At 36.1% G+C, this 21,676-nt stretch overlaps 3 protein-coding genes across 7 annotated transcripts; all 3 read left to right on the forward strand.

The window, feature by feature from the left end:
* Window positions 1-5,119: 5,119 nt before the first annotated feature.
* On the forward strand, window positions 5,120-10,602 carry LOC114717439 (probable galacturonosyltransferase 6). Of its 3 annotated transcripts, none has more exons than XM_028902565.1 (9): window positions 5,120-5,484; window positions 5,590-5,624; window positions 5,995-6,036; window positions 6,165-6,312; window positions 6,405-6,481; window positions 6,927-7,243; window positions 7,513-7,870; window positions 8,879-9,394; window positions 9,927-10,602. In XM_028902565.1, the coding sequence occupies exons 1-9, from the start codon at window positions 5,373-5,375 to the stop codon at window positions 10,200-10,202; spliced, it is 1,881 nt and encodes a 626-aa protein (XP_028758398.1). In that variant the 5' UTR covers window positions 5,120-5,372; the 3' UTR covers window positions 10,203-10,602. The 3 variants fall into 3 exon arrangements, with proteins under 3 accessions (XP_028758398.1, XP_028758399.1, XP_028758400.1); XM_028902566.1 differs by having other exon boundaries at window positions 5,121-5,484; window positions 6,411-6,481; XM_028902567.1 differs by having other exon boundaries at window positions 5,121-5,484; window positions 6,165-6,291; window positions 6,411-6,481.
* A 307-nt stretch (window positions 10,603-10,909) lies between these two features.
* Window positions 10,910-11,876, forward strand: LOC114717442 (photosystem II reaction center W protein, chloroplastic). 2 transcript variants are annotated; one of them, XM_028902573.1, is made up of 2 exons: window positions 10,910-11,136; window positions 11,354-11,876. In XM_028902573.1, the coding sequence occupies exons 1-2, from the start codon at window positions 11,054-11,056 to the stop codon at window positions 11,658-11,660; spliced, it is 390 nt and encodes a 129-aa protein (XP_028758406.1). In that variant the 5' UTR covers window positions 10,910-11,053; the 3' UTR covers window positions 11,661-11,876. The 2 variants fall into 2 exon arrangements, with proteins under 2 accessions (XP_028758406.1, XP_028758405.1); XM_028902572.1 differs by having other exon boundaries at window positions 10,920-11,150; window positions 11,362-11,876.
* A 3,732-nt stretch (window positions 11,877-15,608) lies between these two features.
* On the forward strand, window positions 15,609-20,223 carry LOC114717458 (glutathione reductase, chloroplastic-like). Of its 2 annotated transcripts, XM_028902595.1 has the most exons (10): window positions 15,609-16,018; window positions 16,760-16,985; window positions 17,075-17,353; window positions 17,433-17,609; window positions 18,021-18,074; window positions 18,160-18,308; window positions 18,837-18,900; window positions 18,993-19,163; window positions 19,237-19,374; window positions 19,775-20,223. In XM_028902595.1, exons 1-10 carry the CDS (start codon window positions 15,633-15,635, stop codon window positions 19,814-19,816), a joined length of 1,686 nt encoding a protein of 561 aa, XP_028758428.1. In that variant the 5' UTR covers window positions 15,609-15,632; the 3' UTR covers window positions 19,817-20,223. The 2 variants fall into 2 exon arrangements, with proteins under 2 accessions (XP_028758428.1, XP_028758429.1); XM_028902596.1 differs by lacking the exon at window positions 19,775-20,223 and having other exon boundaries at window positions 19,259-19,345.
* The last annotated feature ends 1,453 nt before the right edge of the window (window positions 20,224-21,676 follow it).

The following is a 21,676-nucleotide window of genomic DNA, read 5'->3' on the forward strand; positions in this document are numbered from 1 at the left end:
TTAGAAAAGTGACATATTTTTTCTAAAACACCATAATCATCTTTCTTAACACCCCCTCTCTTTCCTCTACTTGATTATGGTTGAGAGAGTACCCATATAGGTAATTTAGAGAAAATTGATAAATATGAGAAATGGATCTTATATTTAGGACCAAAACTAACTCAAGAATTAGGTCCTATGTTAAGGACCGGAGGAGTATATTATCAACACAATATATTATTTTTTATTTTTTATATAAAAACTAGTTGACTAATTTAAATAGATTAATAAAGTTTGTTGAGTTAATTATTTATAATATATCTGTGTTATTTTCTCTAATATACTCTTATTTATCATGGATATTAGCTATAACCACCATTTATAAAACTTTTAATATGTATAATCACTATAATAACTATTTAAAAAAATAGATGAATATAAAAAATAAAATAGATTGAAATTTTATATTTAGAATTAAATTAAAAGTCAAATAAGTATTAAATTTGAGTTCTGAGGGTTGTTAAGTTACTACATTCAATTCAGATTCTTTTCTCTTTCTTTCCTTTTTTTTTCCCGAGTGCTAGGCTGTACTCTAGTTTTTTTTTTTTTAGTGTTTTTCTCTTAGGCTGAACCATTGATGTTTGTACTCGTACCTTTTGTTTGATTAACAAAATTGACTCTATTTTACTAGAAAAATTCAGATACTGTTGATATGTTTTTTTAAAACAAGATGATGCAGGTTGTTAAAGGAATTTTTTTCCCCGCGATTAAGGCTGTTTTTTTTTTTTTTAAACGATTGAAGATCTAAATTACCTTGATGGAGATTTAGGTACACAAAGAAGCTAGATACTAGATTATTACAACAAAAATGGTACTTTAGGGTGGTCTCAATCTTTACTCCCTTGAATGGGAGGTGAGGATCCATTTATTCCAACGATAAATGAATAGTGAATAACGTTAAGAAAAAAGTACAAATTAGCTGTGTGCTTCTAACTAAATCATAAAGCTTTGAAAGAAACCATTTCATCTCTAGCTGAGCTAAAAGGCTTCTGATTTTCTTAATATGGATAGTCTATGCAGTGGAAAAAAGATAATTTTCATTGTAAATAATTAAAAGGGATGACATTTTCAGAAAAACAATATAAATTTTTATAAATAATTAATTTAACTAATTTTTTAACACGAATAAATCAGTTATCATTAAACTTGTGGCTATAAAACTAGATAGCTTTTCAAGTGAAACTAAACAATTCTAATCTGAAACTAATTTTATAATGTACGAAATAAATATATTAGAGTTTTATCTTGATCTATTTAAAAGTACTTGTGAGTTTGAAAAGCAAGGATGACACAACAAATCTTATACTAGGGTGGGCTACATAGATAATGCAATAATATTGTACAATATCAACAATCAAAATTTTTGAATAAATTGTTAATTAAAAAGTTCATGCTCAATAATTTTATTGAGTATTCTGTACTTATTTTTACAATATTCATATTATTTGATTTACTATTTTTATTGGCACATTCACTGAACTTTTTTTTTTCTGGTAAGATCCAATGAACTTTTTTGTATGTATATAAACCACTCAAACGATCTACCATCTTTTTTCAAATGGATGCGAACTCTCACTCATATAATTGTTGGGTCGTTTTGTAAAATCGGTTTTGGGATATTTTGCGGCGGAAATTGGATTTGGGAAAATATGACACGCACGCGTACAATAGGCGCTTATAAATGGACAAGCAGGCAGCACATTTTGTGGGTCACATGGAGCCAAAGGCTCACAACATCAAAGTTATTCTGCGGGTGTTTGGTTTCTGTGAAAAGTATTTTAAAAAATATTTTTTTATAAATTGATATAAACTCTTTTATATATTTATTTTCTATATCGTAAAAGTATTTTTAAAATTATGGTTTTCACTCCATCCAAATGTCCCTTGCAACCAAGAACTGTGTTAAACACTATGCATTGCTTTAATTTTTTTGCCCAAACTACAGATTGCGTCTAAAGACAGAATACGACGGATGCCATTTTGTAAACAGATTAGTATTTCAAACTTGCTGACCAAGCCCAATGCAAACTGCCAAAGGCTTCACATGGGGCTGGTTCATCTTGTATTGATTTATTTTATAAGGACACATTATTTGTTTATTATTTATGCTCTCTTCTCTCGAGTAGGTTGACGCTTTGCTTTTATCAGGGCATCAACTGCGGAGGGCCGATAAGTACAACTGTACAAGCAAACTTTTAAATTCACGTCCCACTTGGTTCCGTGTGTTTATATTTGTATTCATTTCCGAGTTATTATTTCGCTTTGTAGGTTTCACCGTACCCTTTCCTTATAGAATATAGACTGTGAAATTATATATATACCCACTTTCCTTATTCCCCCTTCATTAAGCCTGCATAGCATAAGACTCCAAGGGGGAGAATCGTAAGAAAAGATCGCTAAGAGGTCTAAAAAAATAGAATTATAAAAGGAAAAATGACAACAAAATACCACCTGAATTTCAAAAAGACAAATAAAACACCCGAATAAGCAAGATGACATATAAGGGACTGGATACCAATCTGGAATTCAGATTTTTGGTCAAAAGACCAAAATGCCCTGTCTGAAAGTGAGAGAAAGGAGAGAGGAAGACGTTGATGAAATACGGGAAGGAGAGAGTAGGAAGACGCTGATGAAATCGGGAAGAAGAGAGGAAGGAGAGAGGAAGACGCTGATTTTAGATGGGTTCCCACAACTTAAAATGTTATTGCCTAGCATTTCTCTAAAAAATTTTGGTTCTGTCTCTGTTCTTCACATAAAACCATTTTCAAAAAATGTGAAGCTGTGGGAAAGATGAAGCGAAAATAAGAAAACAATGGCAAGCAATTACGTAACGTAACTGCTGTCATATGCCTGCTGGTTTTTGGTAAATCTCATTACGTGAGTGGTAAATTTCACTATACATGTAGTTAATTATGAATTTTACAAAATACATATTGTGATTTACAACTTTTGTAGTGAAAGTGACTACTTTGTTAATGGGTTTTGCAACCTGTTTTCAAGAGATAAACAACTTATTTGTAAAAACTAATAAAATTTCACGCTAAATTTGACAAAACGTATAGTGGGATTTACAACTTCTATAGTAAAAATGACCACTTATTCAATGGGTTTTGCAACTTGTTTTCAAGGGATGGGCAGCTTGTTTCTAAAAACTAATAAAATTTCATACTAAATTTGATAAAAAACATAGTGAGATTTACAACTTTCGTAGTGAAAATGATCACTTCTTCAATGAGTTTTGTAACATGTTTTTAAGGGATTGACAACTTGTTTCTAAAAACCAATAAAATTCTATGCTGAATTTTACAAAACATAGAGTGATATTTACAACTTTTGTAGTGAAAATTACCACTTCTTAAATGAATTTTGCAACTTCTTTTTAGGGAATGAGCAATTTGTTTCTAAAAATCAATAAAATTTCACGCTAAATTTGACAAAACACATAATGAGATTTACAACTTTCATAGTGAAAATGATCACTTTTTCAATGGGTTTTGCAACATGTTTTCAAGGGATTGGCAACTTGTTTATAAAAACCAATAAAATTCTATGCTGAATTTTACAAAACATGTAGTGAGATTTACAACTTTTTTAGTGAAAATGATCATTTCTTAAATGGGTTTTGCAACCTCTTTTCAGGGGACGAGCAACTTGTTTCTAAAAACCAATAAAATTTCACACTAAATTTTACAAAACACACGATGAGATTTACAACTTTTATAGTGAAAATGACCACTTCTTAAATGGCTTTTGTAACCTGTTTTCAGGGGATAGGTAACTTGTTTCTAAAAACCAATAAAATTTCACGTTGAATTTTATAAAACATATGCTGGGATTTACAACTTTTGCGATAAAAGTGACCGCTTTGTCAATAGATTTTGCAACATATTTTCGGGGGGTGAATAACTTACTTTTCACCACTAATAAAATTTCACACTGAATTTTACAAAACACATAATGGGATTTACAACTTTTATAGTGAAAGTGACCACTTCTTCAATGGGGTTTGTAAACCTGTTTTCACCGGAAGAGCAACTTGTAAGCATAAATAAATCATTTAGTGAACGTGCACCTGAAGTACATCACAATAAACATTGAACTATTAACTTTCATAATTAACTACATGTATATTAAAATTTACCATTAACGGAATGGGATTTACCAAAAACCAGCAAACATATGACAGCAATTACATTACGTAATTGCTTGCGACTATTTTCTGATTTCTGCTTCATCATTCACCAAATACTGAATATGAACCCTCAAATGCAATAATCCTGTTCTTATTTCACCATGAAATAGCCACAAAAATGAATAATCCAAATCCCGCCATCAACTTCTACTCACTCATGAATAATTCAAATACTTCAGCGACCTCTTCGACGACGACAATTTCAGGGGTACAAGTTATTTCAGACAGGGCAATGTATTTCAGCGATGGTAACCAAATTCAGCGATGGCAATCTACTCCTACGACGACGGCAACGTGATTTCGAAAAATCCTTTTTGGTGACTGCAAGAACTTGGATTTAGTTTCGTAGAAGGAAATCAGTTTCTTCCTTTCTCTATCGCATGAATACACTGCTCAATGTTCAGAGACAATCAGGGCAATTCGGTCTTTTGGCCGAAAATCTATATTCTAAATTGGTACCCAGTGCCCTATTTGTCATTTTGCTTATTCAGGTCCCTTTTGTCTTTTTGGAATTCAGGTGGTATTTTGTTGTCATTTTTCCATTATAAAAAATCTTAATAACAAGTGAATAATATGAATTTATTATTAACCTGGTATGCAATTTTTGAAAATTATGTTTCTTTCTAGAAATGATGAAGGATTTTTTTCCCTAGTTTTAATTAGGCTAAAATAGACGATAACGACTTGGATGTAAGAACTGCGCCGAGTACCGACCCACGTCAGGAAGCGCCTGTCGTCCTCTGATGATCCGTTGTGCATGTTCATTTATATTCCATTCCTATTCCCAGTCACACTGGGGTCATGGTCATAGATCTCGAGGGCACTCATAAAACACAAAATCTCACTCCATAAATTAAACTAAACTAAAATAAACAAGTGAGAGAAAGCAAAACTGCCCTTTCTCACAGACACAGGCGAACATGGGCGGAGCTCCTCCTCCTCTCCTCCTCTCTCTCTAGAAAGCGCGAAGGATCACAGACTTGAAAAGGGACGCGGCGCATCACTCAAAACCCTAGGGATGGCCCTGTGTGTTCCTTCCTTCTCATCGAAGCATCGACAAATTCTCCGCGATCTGAATCTTTGAAATGTGCTTCTTCGGAACCAGGGTCATAGTCAGTTCTATTTCCCCCTCGTTACGTCGATGATCCAGTTTCGTCGACGCCAGAGGATCTTCATCCTCTCTCTGCTCTCTCTTACTGTCTTTGCGCCTCTCCTTTTATTCTCTGACCGGCTTAAACTGATCGCTTTTAACGGTAAATTCACACGCCATGCTTGCTTGCAGTCCTAATGTCCTGTGCATATTTTATATGATATCAAGTTATCTGTGATCGCTTCTTATCGTGTAAATTTCGTTTCAGGTCGGAATGAGCTCGCGGATGATCTATCGAGTATTGTAAGAATCCTGCTCCTCTCATCAGATTCTCATCATTATTTTTCTCGTTTAAGCAAATACGTTTTTCGATCATTCAGTTTGGTTGCTGACTACAAAAATTGAGTAAGAGGAGTCAGAGTTCAGCAGTTTTTAAATTTCTTATTTCTGCTGTTATAGAGTCGGCGAGATAAATTTTTTCGGACGAACATCTACCTTGAGTTTTTTTATTGAGCTTTTGGCTTTTAACTATGGGCTGGAAGATTATGGTTTATTATGATTTTTTTTTTTGGAACCTTGGAAAGAGTTTTGCTATACTTCATCGGAAGTCAAGTGAACTGCTTTTTACGCTCCTTTTTTGTGATTTGAATTGAATTTCATCTGCTTCTTGCAGACATACAGGACAGATACCTTAAAATTGAATTCCATAGAAAAGGTAGCAGCATATCTGATAAGATCCTTCCTCAGTATTTAAATTGATTACCCTTCTTTTACACTGAATTGGGAAATCAATATATTTAATTAATAATTAATGCTTGTTTTTTGTTTTTTTTGACCTTTCAGGAAGATGCTAGAGAATTAGAAGAGCCAAAACAAGTTGTTTACAAAGAAAACGATTTTGTCCCAAGGATTAGTTACAGTTCCAAACAGAGTAATGATTCTGAAGAATCTGGAATTGTAGGGTACAGAAGTAAGTTTCTGATGAGAAATGGTTGGTATCTCTGTGAGCATTTTGAATATCTTCTTTTTCCATGTAATGTCAACACTTGGGGACCAACTAAAGTTTGCACTACTGTTCTGGAGTTCCAGGATTCAATGATGACAAAAAGGAAAACCAGCAAATTCATCAGAAAGGATCTTCTTCCATTTCTGAAGAAAAGGTTTGTGCTACTTTCTTTAGTGAATCGCATTATCAAAGACTGTAGGGGCACCTGCTTCGATTTCTTCCCCTAGTATATGGGGGGGAAAAAGTGCACCTAACTGGAAGGTTAACCTCTTTGGTTTCAGTAAAGATAGATATAAAGCTCTTAAATTTCACAATAATGCTCTTAGGATTTTTCAGTAAAGATGGATATAATATTCATATCTACATGATTCTAGCTAGATATAGAGGTTAACATGGGTGGCAAATAATATATAAGGATAATGAAAAAGCAGTGGTTCTTGGTGGGAAAATGTTTATATCTAGATTTATTGAGTAAATACGTATTGTAACTCGGATAGTCGGCTGCATTCTATCATTACAGATGAATTATTTAAAAATGATGAAAAGGAGCTTACATGCTTACTGTCTTATATCACTGTTTAATGCGGTTGGATTTGCAGAAGAAATTTGATGAAACAGTTTCACAATATCAGAGAATGAACACTCAATCACAAAGAACAAAATATGAAAATATTTGGAGAAATGAGGAACCTGATCGGAAGGCATCACAACATCGTCCGACTTTACACCCTCAGTCACATAAAGCATCAAATGAGAGGGTAATGGAGATTAAAGACCAAATTATTAGAGCCAAAGCATACTTGCTGTTTGCACCACCTAGCAGCACCTCACGCTTGGTGAAGGAGTTGAAGCTGCGGATTAAAGAGATGGAACAAATAATTGGAGAAGCCAATAAGGATTCAGATTTACCAAGGAGGTATATTCTTCTCTGATATTCGCTGCTTGCATTCATTTCAAAAATTCTTTTCTTATATTGCCAACTTGCATTCATTCCTCAGTTAATTGCCGGTTTCTACTGAATATGATGTAGAAATCGCTAACCCTCCCGTGGCTTAAAACTCTCTGACTGTTTGTCTTGCTGTTAAAAAATAATGAGAACATTCTTATTATTAATGCTTGGATTAAATTTCAACTATCAAAGTCAGAGGATTTTTATTTCAATCTAAAAACAAGTGAAGTTCACAGTGCTTTGCAGAAAATGAAACACATGGATGGTACATTGTCCAAAGCTGACCATGCTTACCCACACTGCCATCTTATGGCTTCAAAGCTTCGTGCACTGAACTACAATGCTGAAGAGCAAGTTCGGACTCAGCTAGCTCAAGTGTCATTTCTTGTTCATCTTGCTGCAAGGACCACCACTAAAGGCCTCCACTGCCTTGCTATGCGGCTGACTTCAGAATACTATGCTCTGAGACCTGAGGAGAGGAAGTTTCCAAATGAAAATAAGATCAATGATCCTGAGCTTTATCACTATGCTCTCTTCTCTGATAATGTTCTGGCGTGTGCAGTCGTTGTTAACTCCACTGTTTCTACTGCCAAGGTAAATGTTTTTTGTTATATGGATTAACTTTTCTTTTTTCCTTTTTCCTTTTGATGCAATCATTCTTCAATTTTACCTCGGGCTAATTAGTCACTGACCACCTGCCACTGCGGAAATGGAAAAAGAATACAGCCGATCAAATATTGAGCTTAGCTGTCCAGTGTCAACTCCACCTTCCCTTTGTTTTTCTTTTTATTTTATTGAAAATATCAAGTTATTTTTGTGTAGTATGTACTTGGTGCCTCAGCATTTTGCATGTTTGATGTTTCTCTCGTTCCCTCCTCATGAGTCCTTTGATTGCCTTGTATGGTAATTACATAATACTTATGTCATATTTGAAAAAATTCCCTTGTTTCAATTAGACATGTTTTTCGTGGGTTGGGCAAAGTCGAAAACACACGCTGCATAATTCGTGGCTTCTGAATAACCCGGTTTGTTGTAGATTGTATTTATATATATATTGAATATTGATATTGATATATTGACGTTCAATGCATTTTTCTTTACCCTAAAATAGTATCTATTTCTAGAAGAAGAATTTGTTTCATTATTGTTTATCTATATCAAGCATGTGCTATTAATAATCTGGATCTATATCAAACAACTAGTGAACATAGAAGTTGAATATACTTTGATTACATTGAATGAAATATTAATTACCCAGTATGGAAGAGGTCTTTCTACTTCATCAATATAAATCAACAGTTGTTTTGTATAGAAGTGTCTGGCTTTCAACATATACAAGGGGAGATAAGAGGGATGGTCCATGATTAATAAACAGTTCTTGATTAGAATGTAAGTTGCTGCATTTGCTTCAAACTGTGCCTCTATTCTTGACTGGGCAAACTCTGGGTTATGTTCTATGTTTACGCTTGCTACAATGATAGTTAGGTTTGGTTTCTACAAGAAACATATCATTATTGGCTCTAAGCCAAATAATCTGAATCTGATTCTGTGTGCGGTGTGGCAAGAACGCTTAAGGCCCTGACAATGGCTTTTCCTGTGCAGGAACCCGAGAAACTTGTTTTCCATTTGGTGACCAATTCACTCAATTTTCCAGCAATCTCGATGTGGTTCTTATTAAATCCACCGGGCAAAGCCACTCTCCAAATACAAAATATGGACAACTTTAAATGGATGTCCAAATACGGTGGCTTCAAGAGACAAAATTTTAGTGATCCCAGATATAGTTCTGAACTCAACTACCTTCGCTTCTATCTACCGGACATCTTCCCTGCTCTTGATAAGATTATTCTCTTGGATCATGATGTGGTGGTGCAACAAGATCTAAGTAGCCTATGGAATGCCAATATGAAGGAAAAAGTAAATGGAGCTGTCGGAACTTGTAAAGAAGGTGATACTTCATTCTACAGGATCAATACGCTCATCAATTTCTCAGATCCATTTATTGCAGAGAGGTTTGATGACAATGCATGCACATGGGCGTTTGGGATGAACGTGTTTGATTTGCAACAGTGGAGGAGACTGGATTTAACTGCTGTCTACCACAAATATTTGGAAATGGTATTGGGGAAAAAACACGATATGTCTATTTTGTACTATGCTTCTACCTTCCATTCTTTCTTTTCTTTTCCCTTTTTTTTTTTTTTTTGCCCTGCAGTGTCGATATGGCATTCAATGTTTGCTGCATTTATATCATTTGACTTTTCAGTCTGGGTTTTAGGAATGAATGAAGTAATCCGGAGCTGACATTTCTAGATAAATAGTTTTAATGAAGACGTGTTTCCTTGAGGTTGTGGATCAATTCGTCATCGCCAGACTATTCTCTGGAGTCAAGTGTCTGGCACTTTTCCTCCAGCTAGATTTGTTATTTCCTAGTGCTGGTTCTTTATCTCCAAAGATATGTTGGTTAAATTCTGATCTGCTATGTCACTATGCCCACCCTCATATTGCTTGTTACAGATGGGGCGCATACATGCTAACTTAAAGCAACTTATGCCCCTCTATTCCTTTTCTTTTCTCAAGTGTGCACCAAAATCTATATCTGCATTGTGGTGGAATGATTTCTGATGCCTCTATCTGGTACTGTTTTCAGGGTTCTAAGAGGCCATTATGGAATGCTGGAAGTCTGCCTATTGGGTGGCTCACCTTCTATAACAAGACAATGGTATTGGAAAGACGGTGGCATGTTCTTGGCCTTGGTTATAACTCAGGCATAGATCGCAATGAAATTGAGCGTGCCGCTGTTATACACTATGATGGAATTAGGAAACCATGGCTGGATATTGCAATGGGAAGATACAAGGGTTATTGGACCAAATTTATTAATTATGATCGCTCGTTATTGCAACAGTGCAATCTGCATGAGTAGGACAAATATTCCCACCTTGCTCGTGTTAATTGACTAATCTGATGGCATATTGTTTGCTTCTTCGCTCTATTCTTTCCTGTTCTTTGGCGGTTCTGATTGTAAAGCCCTTCGTACCTCCTCAACAATCTTCTATACATGACTTGTTGGAAAGCTTAGCCAGTTTATAGTGACAATTGGGATGGAAATAAGAGTTAGAGGCGTTTTAGCTGTTTGCAGATTCTATTCGTTCTTGTGTAAATAATTCACCTTCGCTGCTCTTATTTAATGATCCCACCTTAGTTAGAGGGATTGGTATCAGGTCTTTACATTGCCCGCAAGAACAAATTTTACATGCTATTTGTTGGAATGAGAGCTGTGTTCTTGAACTGTAGTGTCAATGATCGATTTATTTTTATCTTGTGAAACATGATGCTTTAAGTTAGTGGGATTCAGGTGTTCACTGGCGTTTATCCACTGCTCATGATTTTGTTTTAGGGTTAAGGAACTCGCGAAATGTTGTTTCTTCAGGAACGACTAATCAAAATATTGACGTTGTGGATTTTTTTTTCCATCTAACTTCTATTACTAGAAGAATAGAAGGCGTTGTCAATTGAGAGGCCACAAGGGTTGTCAAGCGGATGGTGTGACACGTGGGAAGAAGTAATTGGACTGGTAGAGATGGGGGCAATCCTGCGGGAGGCTTGTATGTAGTCTATCCGTATTGTGTGGTATACGAGAGTGGCTTTCTTTGCAATGATGGTACTAATAATAATCGCAAACGTTTGAGAATATGAAAAAAAACAGTTATACCCTGTGCTTCACCTTCAAAAGCCTGGACTCACACAAGGTTAATCCGGTCTTACTGAAGAAAAATGGCAACCATCTCCGGCAGCACCCCTACCTCATCCATCACCCACGTTGGTCTTGCACACAGGCGACCCCTAGAGCGTTCCTCCTCTCATGTTCGTGGTAAGCCTAAATCCAATAATTCCATTTCTTTCTTACAAGCACATTATCCAATAAATGCGTGCTCACTTTGGAGGCATGGCTGCATGATTTAAGGAGGGAATGATCACTTGGATTGTCATGACAGTAGTAATATGCGGGATATAATGGTTTTGAAATAACGGATTTGGTTTATAAATTGATGAATTAAAGATTGAGAATATGGTTCGCGTAGGGTTGCCGGCGATGGCTAGGGGGGGAAGAGTGAGATGCTGCATGGAGAGCAAGTCATTAAAGGCAGACGTGGGGATGGGGGCATCTCTGCTGGCAGCTGTGTGCGCCGCCACCGTGTCAAGCCCGGCCGTGGCTCTGGTGGACGAGAGAATGAGCACTGAAGGAACAGGGCTGCCCTTCGGCCTTAGCAACAACCTTCTGGGTTGGATCCTGCTGGGTGTCTTCGGCCTCATTTGGGCTTTCTATACTGTTTACACTTCCGAGCTCGATGAGGACGAAGAATCTGGAATGTCTCTCTAATTGTCCTCTCATTATTTCCTTCTCTCTGCCGCCTCTAAACTTGCAAACTCCTCTCCCTTCCTAAATTAATCTTTGTATCAATACTACTTGTAAATCTTTTCCCACCCAAACCACTTCCTTCTTTCTTTGTTCATTTGTCACTCCAATTCCGGAGCATATTGCATGCATGCAAGAGTCACAATTGCTATTAAGCACACTCTTAATTCCTGTATTTAATGAATAACCCGTAATAGAAGCAAGAGCATATACTCAGAAGAAGACAGGACACTGCAGTGCAGCGAGGGAAGAAACATGCATGGAGAAATGCCTGGGAGGAACATCTTTCACAGCCTCTAAAATGTACAACTTGTTTCACGAGAGCCGTTCACAAAATCCTGATTTCACATGTCAATCAAAGTGTACTGTTTGATAACAAATATGGTTTAAAATATCATGGACGACTAAAATATAGAGCAAAAGCCAACGAGTTCACATGCATCAGGCAAATCAAACAGCCGGGTATATTTATATTTCTTAAATAAGACGGAAGAGCGTACTAAATTTTCTTTTAGTTTATATAAGACAAATTCTACTTTTTATTTTACATGTGGTGAATCTTCTTTTTGTGTCGTTTTTCTAGGGGTCTGCTACATTTTTTTTCAAATAAATACTTTTTTATGGAAGATAAAAGAAAAGAGATAAGTGTTTTGTTTTCTGCAATTTTGTATATAAATTCTCATAGAACCGAAATGGGGGAGCGAATATCACATCCTTGAATGAAAAGGAAAGCTTATGCTAAGCAACAGTGAGGCCTATGACATTTCTTCTCAGACACGAGTGAAGCGAGTAGCCCTACGGGTGACGGCAAACAGGTTAAACTTTTCCTTAAAAAGGGTTTAATCTAATTTTTAGTTTCTAAAACTTAGGCTTATTTAATTGACAAAATTGCCAAAAAAGACCTCAAAAATTGAAAATTGCATACAGAGATTCATTTACAAAAATTATTGTCAAAATCCACACTAATGTTGTAATAGGTTTTTATTTGCATTTTTTTTTAAATTTTGGTGGTCTTTTTTTACGATTTTTCCTATTTAATTTTGATTCCTGAAATTTTAAACACATAATTGTAGTTTCTATAATTTACTTGTCTTAAAATGTTAGTCTTTAAAAACATTACGGTATTAAAATCTGTTAAAGTATTATAAACCATATTAAAGTGGTGATGATACTTATCTGAATCTTGTATAAATAACCAAAACAAAAACAAAAAACAAAAAGATACTCAAAATGCAGTTGATTAACCCCTTTTCTTTATGTTCGTCTAAGGAGCCACTCACTCTCTATGTTGTATTTAACAAGGAACAAAAAACCGGACCGGGAACTCAACCGGTCCAGGTAGTGGGTTAAGGGTCACTGGTTAGACCGTGGTCGAACCGGGGTCGGACCGGTCATAATAAAATAATATAATTTAATTCACAAAATCAGTTAGGCACCTAAAGTTTGGATTAAATCTATTCCAGAATATATAATTTACAATCAAAATATCCATCACCAATCCACAACTAAACAAAAGGAATTAAATTATATATGTGAAGATCAACATCAGCACAACAGCAAAAACTAAGCTCACAGTATAATCAAAATTATAATGCAGAAGTACAGAACGATAGCTTCTCTTCTGTACAAAATTAATATCAAGTCAATCAACGACTATGGATCTTAAATCTCGCTCTCCTCCCTTCTCAAATCTCACAGCTATGGATCAAGTCAAACAACACTCTCCTCCCTTATCAAATCTGAAATCTCACGACAGCAGTCACAGGGTCATAGCACAGAGAGAAGCAGCTCTTCGATCTTAAAAAAAACAACCCAACTAAAAAGGAAAGGTATTGAGCTTACCCACAAGGCTAGAGCTCAATGCCTGAATCGAAGGTTGAAGCAGGACGTCCGTGAATGATGAAGGTGAAGCAGGATGGACTATGGAGACTCATGACTTGCGATGGGAGCTGTGAGGGCGAACGGTGAAGGCGAAGTCGAGCTACAAATCTGAAGCAATGTGAGCGGCGAAGGTGAACGGCGAAGGCGAAGGTGAAGGCGACCGGCGAAGGCGAAGTAGAGCTGCGAATGCGAAGCAATGTGAGCGGCGAACGGAGCCAAAGAGGAAGGAGTGCCATTGTCAGTGATGAGGCGACGCCATAGATCCGATTTTGTTGGGGTTCACGGCACGAATCTGGGACTTGGAGGAGGGGGAAGAGATCTCAGCGATTTGGTCACAAATGGCCAAATGGGGAGGACTGGAGGAGGACCGGCAGCTTGAGTCGAGATTGGCACCCTAGGGAGGGACAAAGAGTTTTCATTCTGGTTTTTTTTGGACAAAACGACGTCGTTTTCTGTGGCTAGGCAACCAAAAAAAAAAACATGTGAACCGCCCAACCGGTTTTTCCCGGTTCAACACCGGTTTTTACCGGTTGGACCGGTTCCCCACCGGTTCAAACCACCTCCGGTTTTTTCTTCAAACCAGACCGGACTAGCGACCGGTTCACCGGTTTTCCGGTTGAACCGGCCGGTCCGGTCCGGTTTTTTTTACCTTGGTATTTAAGGACCTGTTCTTTGCTTTCTTGTTATCAACACAAGATCCATTTAGGTGGTAACTGGTGAGTTCATAATTTTCTAACAACTTTAACACCATTAATGACATTTTAGCAAATTTTAATATCGTTATGCCTCTTGGAGTTAATATTTTAAGATAAACTAAATTTTAAGAATTACCATGATTTTAAAATTTGAGAAATCAAAACTAAAATAAACTTGAATTTCACGGACCAAAAATTATATTAATTTTAAATTATTGTCATTTTTTAAAAGCATCATTTTATTGCTAAAAGATTTAAATTAATTCTTTCGACTCATATCTTTTTAATCCACCAACAGAGACTAACTTTAACCTTTAAAAATTTTAATGAGAAAATTGCAAAAAAATGACTGAAAATTGTGAAACTGTAAATAAATTTGTTGTTAAAAATGTATTGTGATTTGTAATTCTATTATTAATCTATAAAAAATATTGTAACGGGCCTTAATTTGCGGTTTTATAGTTTTCATGATTTTTTTGTTGCAATTTTTGCGATTTTAATATTGGACTGTAGTCTAAGTTTTATACTACATCCGATCTTTAATATAAGAATTAGTTGACTAATTTGAGTATATTAAAAAACTAATTAAGTTAGTTATTTATAATAAATATGTATTATCTTTTTTAAAATATTGTTATTAATCAAGTGTATTGACTAGAACTGTCATTATTATAAGAACTCCATTAGAAAAAAATGGTTAAATATGGGAGACGATGTGAATTGAGTTTTTATATTTAGAATCAAAATAGAAATTAAATAAACTCTTATATCAAGAATCAGTAGTATTACAAATTCTTTTAACAGAGTGCTTATTGCTCCTCGATCATTTCATAGATACCAAGCCATTAGTTTTTATCGATGTCTTGTTCCCGTTTTCCCCTTTTTTGGGTCGCATTACAAGTCAAGCCCTTGTTTGGTATCCCCCCTCTCTCTGTCTCTCTTCCAGTATCTTTATGAATATCTTAGGAGGTATTTAGATAAAAATTAATCTATAGTTTTAAAAGTGTTTTTACAGTATACAAAATAAATATGTGAAGGAGTATGTCCTCTTATTCTGTTATATATTTCTTCCACCAATTTAGATTATATATGAATATTTATTTTAATAAGTATTGATAATTATATATACTTTTGGGGAGCAACTTTGATGATACGCTAATTTTTTCCCCCTAAATCAATGATACCTATTTTCCTCCCATAACAAAAGATTAAAAATAAACAACTATTATTAAATGTCCTTCCAACTTTTTATATTTTAGACTACGAGGGGGAACAATTTATATGGATTGTGCGAAGCTGTTGGGAATAACTAATAATAATCCCCAGAAAGTTTAATGACGCAAACCTGCGCAGAGAGAAGATGAAAACAATGGCTTCCTCTCTCACAAGCCCGAAGCTATCTTCTCTCTCTTCCCCAACTCTTCAGACCCTCCTCTGCCAAAAGCCCCCTCTTTCTCATTTACTCTGTTCCTCTTTTGTTTCTCTTCCCAAAACCCTATTCTCTCTCTCCTGCCATGCCCGCTTCCCTTCTCAATACCAGCGCTGCTGCACCTTCACCGTTCGTTCCCAGTCTGAGAATGGAACCGACGCTGCCCGCCGCTACGACTTCGACCTTTTCACTATTGGCGCCGGTAGTGGAGGTGTCCGCGCCTCTCGCTTTGCTGCCAATTTCGGCGCTTCAGTCGCTATCTGCGAGCTCCCTTTCTCCACCATCTCGTCCGACACCACCGGAGGAGTTGGCGGAACGTGAGTGCTGTCTCGATATCTTTCTTGTTCAGTTCGAAGTATTAGGTTTTGAGTATAGCTTTCGAATTGGCGTGGAAACTAGGCGATCAATTAATGTTATGCCGTCAAGTATCGATTAGCGGTGATTTCGGTTGGCTGAAACTTTGTAGTTTCTGTTTTATGGGACTAATACAGTTTGGAAAATATAAATGGCTTTACAGTGCAAAAACATATTCTTCAGTGTTCGACTCATTAGTTTTTCCGGGGGGAAAAGATTCCCATTCCTATTGAAGCTGATGTGAAGTACCCTTTGTGATCGGCAGAGCCTTGCCTAGCACCATTAGAAAATCCTTAGGGAATTGAGAAGGTAGAAAGTTGTAGAGCGGGTAAGTGAAATAAAGGCGTTGATTGTATGGTCTGCGAGAGAACTTAAATGACTCCTAGGTGTTCGATTTGGGATGGCAGGATTGGAGTGATTATTTGCCAGGCCTGAACCAAATCAACTCACAAGATGGGTTATTAAAAAAAAAAAAAGTAAGAGAAAGAAATGATCGTTTTGACAGGAAGGAAAACAAGGTTTTTTCTTCCCCTTTTTTTTGGAAGGGGGCGGGGGGTGTTGGTGTGGGGAGGATGCACTTTCGATAATTTTTCCAATTGAAGTTGTAATCTTTTGCATGACAGCAGCATACAAGGTTAACTCGTTTGTTTTGATTATAAAATAGCATGTTTCAAGAAGCTTTAATCTTTATTCATTCCATGCAGCTGTGTACTACGTGGATGCGTGCCAAAGAAGTTGCTTGTCTACTCATCAAAATATGCTCATGAATTTGAAGAAAGTAATGGATTTGGTTGGAAATATGATAGCGAACCAAAGCATGACTGGAGTACTCTGATGGCTAATAAAAATGCTGAGTTACAACGTCTTACTGGTATCTACAAGAATATTTTGAAAAATTCTGATGTCAAGCTGATTGAAGGCCGTGGAAAGGTGATGTGATGATACTAATTGACTTTCTAACATGATTGGATATTATAGGAATGTTTTTCATCATGGTGCTAATGCTTTTTCACCTACAGATTGTAGATCCTCACACAGTAGATGTTGATGGAAAGCTATATTCAGCCAGACACATTATAATTTCGGTAGGGGGTCGTCCCTTCATTCCTGATATCCCTGGGCGTGAATATGCAATAGATTCAGATGCTGCCCTTGATTTGCCTTCAAAACCTGAGAAGATAGCTATTGTTGGTGGTGGTTACATCGCCTTGGAGTTTGCTGGTATTTTCAATGGTTTAGCAAGCGAGGTCCATGTATTTATACGGCAGAAAAAAGTTTTACGGGGATTTGATGAAGAGGTAAGGACCCAGATGATATTAGTGTTAAACAATCACCACACAGTGTAAATTCTTCAAATTCAAATTGTGAACCGTGCAGGTTAGAGATTTTGTTTCAGAACAGATGGCGATAAGAGGAATTGAGTTTCATGTTGAGGAGACTCCCCAAGCTATCATCAAGTCAGCTGATGGCTCGTTGTCTTTGAAGACTAACAAAGGTACAGTGGAAGGTTTCTCACATATTATGTTTGCAACAGGACGCACACCAAATACCAAGGTTAGACTTTCGATAATGTATTTTACTTTTTTTTTCCCTCTTTATTTTCCTTGCTGTTTATCTGAGAGCTCTTTAAATTGTTGAACCAAAGAGTGGCTCACTGGGAACGTAGTAGCTTGAAAAAGCAGCTCCGCCTTCCCATGATCATCTTCAAAAAACTCTATCTGAACAGCACACAAGAAGAAAAAAGGGAGTTACCTTTAAGATTTACTATTTCTCAAAGGGAGGGTAATTTTTTCAGATCACGTGTACTTGCCATGATTATTCCTTTAGCTGCCTGGTTTTCTTGAATAATTAGTCTTAGTGTTGCTGAATGTCATTTTCCCTGAGCAGCTGGTTGTTTTAGTTGTGAAATTACAATTTTATCTTGTTTGTCTGGTGAGTATATCTCTGAACTGAAACTTCCTGCAGAACCTAGGGCTGGAATCTGTTGGTGTGAAAACAGCTAAAAATGGAGCAATTGAGGTAGTTTAACCTTCTCCTTGGTTGTTCAAATACGTTTTAGCCCTATGTCCTAACTCTTTCTCTGCAAAACTCCCCGACCACCCAGGTTGATGAATACTCTCAAACATCAGTTCCATCCATTTGGGCAGTTGGAGATGTTACGGATAGGATGAATCTTACTCCTGTTGCATTGATGGAGGGAATGGCACTGGCTAAAACGCTGTTTCAGAATAATCCAACGAAACCTGATTATAGGTATGACATGCGTCTTGCCAAACAAGTAACTTAAGTAAATATCAGATTGCCTTGTAAGTTTATTACTTGAAGTTTGTAGAATTCTAGTTTTTGACCTGTTTGTGTTTTTGTTCCTTCCTTACAGAAATCATCTTTATATTTGCCATTTCTCACTCCTAATTTGGTCTTGTGAAAGATTCCATTTCAATCCACATTCTTTACTGAGATTTCTCGCTGTACGATGCAGTATTTTCTATACCACAGAGAAATTATATTTTTGAACCATCTTTTTCTCTTGAATTTCTTCAACACATTAGTTGAAAATTCCTAATGGTGCTGGATGTTTCTATAGAATTGGGGAAATGAGAGTTGTAATGGATTGTTAACAACGCCAACTGTTTCTGTTATCTTTCAGCGCATACATTTGTGTGATAGCCTTCTGTTTCCTTTTTCCATCTAATGTCAGCCCAGTCACTCAAATTTTATCATCCTTAGCGTACCACAGTGATAGCAGCCTCCTAATTAAATTGTCATTTCTCCCTTGTTTAGAGCCGTTCCTTCTGCTGTGTTTTCTCAACCACCAATTGGACAAGTTGGTCTTACAGAGGAACAGGTAACAGAATGTTCGCCCCTCCATGAGACTAATGAGCTTTTGACCACTCGTGCAGAATGATGTTATGCTTAACATTGTGAGGTTTTTGACAGGCTGTACAACAGTATGGAAATGTTGACATATTCACAGCTAATTTCAAGCCACTTAAAGCTACTCTCTCGGGGCTACCCGACCGAGCTTTTATGAAATTAATAGTCTGTGCGAAAACAAATAAAGTTTTGGGTTTGCATATGTGTGGAGAAGATTCACCTGAGATTGTGCAGGTTCGTGTAGTTGCTTAAGCTGCCTATAACATGAGTTATGAATTCACTTGGTTACACATCTAATGGTGCCCAGGGATTTGCTGTTGCTGTTAAAGCTGGCTTGACCAAGGCAGACTTCGATGCCACTGTGGGTGTTCACCCAACTGCGGCTGAGGAGTTTGTCACAATGAGGACTACCACTAGGAAGATTCGAAAGAGCAAGCCCGCTGAGGTGTCCCCAGCCTCTGTTTGATTCTCATTTTGTGAGTTACGTGGTATTGCATTGTGGACAATAAACTGGGATACATCGTCCATTCTTACTGGGTTTTGGACTTTTAAAGAACTCTATGTGATTTATTTATAATGGGCTTGCTTATCATATAGAGTTTGAAAAACAAGCCTCACTAACTTGCTACAGATTATATATAGATATGATTTTTTTCCCCCTATCTTCAATATGCTGCTTTCCACAGTGGGTAAAACATGCATTTTAAAGTAGAAAGAACAAGGATGGAAGCTCTTTTGTAGCTAGTTGTAAGCAAATGGATTGTGAAAATGTCTTGTTCTTTGCTTTGTCTCCGCCTGTAGATGCATTCAAGTCCTGACTGACCGTTGTATTTAATTAATTTCAGGGAAAAACAGATTCTGGAGTAAAAGCTGCGGCTGGGGTTTAAGTCGAGTCACCCCGCTGCAGTTGTTATACATGCCAGAAGCAGGCAGAGCCTATCGTCATTACCTGAATTGGCGGGGTTGGTTGTATTCAGTTTGAAGGTCGGAATGATCCCCGACGATGGAGCTATTTAAGGGATTACGGGCCCAGAGGAGAGGTCCATTTTTACGTTGTAATTAGGCGGGACGATGTTCAGGCTAGGAAGAAGCCGAATTGAATTTTTGAGCTGTTTATGTTTCATCATGCCATTTGTTATTTAACTTGTGAAGTTGGTGACTATCCCAACCGGGAATGTACGCCTTGTTCAGCCTTGGAGCGTGTGCGATTTTTAAACTTCTCTTGGTGTTGAATTTTGACGATTTGAAATGCAGAGAGCTAATGCAGCGGAGTCCAGGAAACAATAGTCACGCCTCATGTTGAGTTCCATGATGAGGTTCTAGGCAGAGTAAATCAATCCCTTGTTTTACACGCAGGTATGCATGCGTTCGTGTATTATCAATGCACTTTTTAAGATGGTTGTTTTAACTCAACTCGCAAAATCTTTAAATAATAAAGGACATGAAAATGCACTTAAGAAAGTCATTATTTAAAAAATTAGTTCAAATAACTTATTGTACCAAGTTTAAAATAATTTTTACCGAAATTAAATATTTTTAAAACGGACAAATCATATGTTTACTTACTTTCTTAAGCTTAAAACAAACGGGCTATCAAATTTTTCCAAAACAATTTCTTTGAACTTAAGGGGGTGTCTGGGTATAATTAAAATTATGGTTTTAAAAGTGTTTTTATCGTGAAAAAGTACTTTTAAGAAGCACTTTTTATGGTGTCCAAACACTAGGGATGTGTTTGGGATAGTCGTAGCAGAAGTAATTTTTTTTCAATCTAACTTTTACAGAAGTTAGATTGAGTAAAAGTTAGATAAGATAATATGATTTATGTTTGGATTTGGTTTTGAAAAAAAGTCAGTTTGAAAAGCTGAAACTTATTTAGATGATAGATGTAAAAATAAATTTGGATGTAAAATGACTTAAAAAGACATGAATTTTATTAAATAGTACATATCTAATATTAGATATATATAATGTGACTATTTTTTAAGAAGTAAGGAAAAAAATTATTAAAAGTAAAGAATTAAAAACTTATCAATTACTTCTTACTAATTAAATTTCTAATACAACATTTTTCTCAATTTTCCATAGATTTTATGAATATGATAGAACATAATAAAAAACAATACATTTGTTTCTAAAAAAAATGGTTTTATTATTCAAAAAATAATTTTTTTAATACTACCTCCGGTCGTAATTATAAGAGCTAGTTGACTAATTTGAAGAGATTAAAGAAAGAAGTTAAGTTACTTATTTGTAATAAATGTGTTATTTTTCTTAAAATATTCTTGCTAATCAAGTGTATTGGTTAGAATTACTATTGTTATGAGGACTACTTTGCAAAAAAATACATAAATTATGAAAAACAAAGTAGATTAAAATTTTATATTTAGAATCAAAATAAAAATCAAATAAGATCTTATATTAAAGAGCGGATATAGTATTAGGAACCACCTCAAGTGGCTAGGTTTTTTTTTTTGGTCCAAACAAGTGGCTAGGTTTTTAAAAAAAAAACACATCATGCATAAAGCATTCTCTCTTCTCCCTCACTCATGGGCCCCACCTATCTAAACTTGCTGTGGAGAAGTGAGAAGCAATGAATTGAAGCTTTTGGAAAAAAAACTCTTTTTAGACATAAACTTATTTATTTTTATCGTCACTCCAAACATGACATTTAAACAAAAAGATGCTTTTTTTCATCATTTTTCAGTGGAGAAGTCGGTTTGGGAGTTATGAATGCCAAACACACTCTT

This window comes from Neltuma alba, unplaced genomic scaffold (assembly GCF_004799145.2).
Source record: "Neltuma alba isolate B1F8T4 unplaced genomic scaffold, ASM479914v2 tig00011737_pilon, whole genome shotgun sequence".
Lineage (NCBI taxonomy): Eukaryota > Viridiplantae > Streptophyta > Magnoliopsida > Fabales > Fabaceae > Neltuma > Neltuma alba.